At 44.8% G+C, this 2,500-nt stretch overlaps 1 protein-coding gene across 1 annotated transcript in view; it reads left to right on the forward strand.

Moving 5' to 3' along the window:
• Positions 1-2,500, forward strand: part of agap1 (ArfGAP with GTPase domain, ankyrin repeat and PH domain 1) — a 70,814-nt gene that overhangs the window by 13,121 nt on the left and 55,193 nt on the right. Inside the window, exons 2-3 of the mRNA XM_070930379.1 lie at positions 1,378-1,436; positions 1,535-1,622. Coding sequence (XP_070786480.1) covers positions 1,378-1,436; positions 1,535-1,622 — 147 coding nt within the window. The remainder of the gene's footprint in view (positions 1-1,377; positions 1,437-1,534; positions 1,623-2,500) is intronic.

Below are 2,500 nucleotides of genomic sequence, written 5' to 3' on the forward strand. Positions count from 1 at the left end.
GTGTTTGAGGAGCAAATATGGACTTTTATTATGAAAGAATGAGTGTTACTTCCTGATTCATACCGTATCATAGCAACATCTGGAGGAAAACACAACAGCTGTTTGTCTGTTGGTGTTTTCAGCTGTGGGAGAACAAACTCATAGTGGTGGAAGTTGTTTAAATGATAATTGATGATCAACATAGGAATCATTCATTAACTATAAACTTTTATAACTAAGTGGAACAATGTGTAAAGTAATGAGGAGTTATTATTAGTAGTAGTACTAGTAGTAATATGGTAGTCGCACTTTTAATTTTCCTTATTTCCTTTAGATTTTTATACCAATTTTTCCTGTAAAAAGAAACAGAAACAAACCTGATTCTGAACCAGACTCTGCTTAAAATTCAGCTGATTTTGTGTTTGACTGTAAAGTGACATGAAGACATGAGCTGGTTTACTAATCCAGTTTGTAAAGAAAAGGAAGAAAATATAGTTTTTGTTTCCCTCTCGCCTTAATGAACACAGTCACAGTCACTTAAAAAAAACAGAAAAATATGTATTATACCTGGAATATAATTGGACGCATCCCAAACAGTGAAAGTTAGGACATTATCTGCAGAGGTTTGGTGAGAGACATGGGTCTATGGACTGACACAGATTGCTGCTGATGAATTAGTAAAGAGGGACTGAAGGCTCTAAGTGGACCTGGCCCACTGGCCTACTTAACACAGAGGCCGGGGTGTCACAGAGACCTGCAGGGTTAATGTAGTCTGTCTGCAGTGTAGGGGCTTCTGCGGGTCCTGGAGGAGGATGTGGTCTTATCGGTGGTTCCAGTGGTCACAGAGGAGGTTCTAGTGGTCCTGCAGGGAGTTTCTTTTTCTAGCTGATACTGTAAAAATGTGTGTGTGTTGACGGATGAGGCCTCCCTGATAACTCCGACACTATCACACACTGAGACAGCTGAATCTGACAGCCCCCCCCCCTCCCCATTTCCCGTGACCCCTCAGCCTCTCTGCCTCTGGATCTTTAAATAAACAAACTGGTTCACATCAGGTGTCGTCTGATTCATCTGAGAGGGAAACCTGGTCTCCGTGTGTGTCCTGTGATCCTGCTCAGCCTGCCGTCAGTCCTCTGTCAGCTCTAATGAGACCCTTCCTCCTCCTCCTCCTCAGCTTGTTACTGAGGTGCAGCTCGTTGGTCGCCCTGTTGACACGGCAGGTCGAATACAACGTTGAACGCTGTTGCTAGGCAACTGACAACCAAAAAGGGATGCTGACGAGTAGATGGTTCTGACATTTCAAAGAAATTTGTGTGTTCTCTTGTTAACGCACCTGAAGGCACCGCGTGTTCAGCACTTGTGATTGACGGTGTGTTTGTGTCTCTCTGTGTCTTCCAGATGCGTTTGTGAACAGTCAGGAGTGGACGCTGAGCCGAACGGTACCAGAACTCAAAGTGGTGAGTTCACCTCTCTCTCAAGCTCGCATCTGTTCGATTGTCTGTCGTAGTAAAAGAATGAAAGATGCACTTCCACACACCCTTCTGTCTCCCCCCAGGGCATTGTGGGTAACCTGGCCAGTGGCAAGTCGGCGCTGGTCCACAGGTACCTGACGGGGACGTACGTCCAGGAGGAGTCACCTGAAGGTAAGACTGTTCTGCCGGACTCATGCAGCTTCACGCCGCAGCCCCGTCCTCTTTCCACCATTAGATCCATGAAATGAAGAATAAAAAGAAAAGTAGATTCAATCCAAATAGCGAACTGAGGCTGGATTAACAACCCCCCCCCCCCCCCGTTTCTAGAAGCCTTTTGCTCTCCGTCTGCACTCAGAGGGAAACAAAAGACGGATCTGAGCATCGGAGCAGAAGGAGCAGTGAACAGAGCAGAGAAGTCACGCAGGCTCCAGTTTGATCTGTGAAACCTTTATCCATTGATCACGTGGTCTATCTGATGGCCTCTTCAAAGAGCCAATCAACTGTCCAAAACCCCCAAAATGATTGATTTACTATTAGGACAAAGAAAAACAGAAAATCTTAAAACTGAGGAGATCAAACTTGATTAATATTCGGACCATTTCAGCTCTAGTTCTTATTCTTCAACATCTTGTGAGATATTAAACATGTATTAGTGAGGTATCTAATGTCTTTCTGGACATGGTTAGCCTAGCTTAGCATAAAGACTGGAAGCAGGGGGAAACAGCTAGCCTGACTCTGTGCTGGGTCTTCTTCTTGTTTCTCTCTGTCTTTGTTGTCATATAAAACCATTTCACAAGTTAAGAAGTTGTAATAAACTAATTATCCTTAGAATAGCATCACATGCTTCCTGAGATAACGGATGGATGCGACGCAGCAGCACGTATGAAACTTTAACGCTGCTTTCTCTCCAGAGCTCCTGAATCTTTCATGTCGTCCTTTGTGAGCAAATAAAAAGCGAACTGTAGTTTCCTATAGCGTCTGTGCTCACGGCCCGCGGAGACGGCCATACTCCTCATCCAATATTAAAGCTGCTCCTCTGCCAGCCTCCC

The sequence above is a fragment of the Enoplosus armatus genome, chromosome 24, assembly GCF_043641665.1.
Source record: "Enoplosus armatus isolate fEnoArm2 chromosome 24, fEnoArm2.hap1, whole genome shotgun sequence".
In the NCBI taxonomy this organism is placed as follows: domain Eukaryota; kingdom Metazoa; phylum Chordata; class Actinopteri; order Centrarchiformes; family Enoplosidae; genus Enoplosus; species Enoplosus armatus.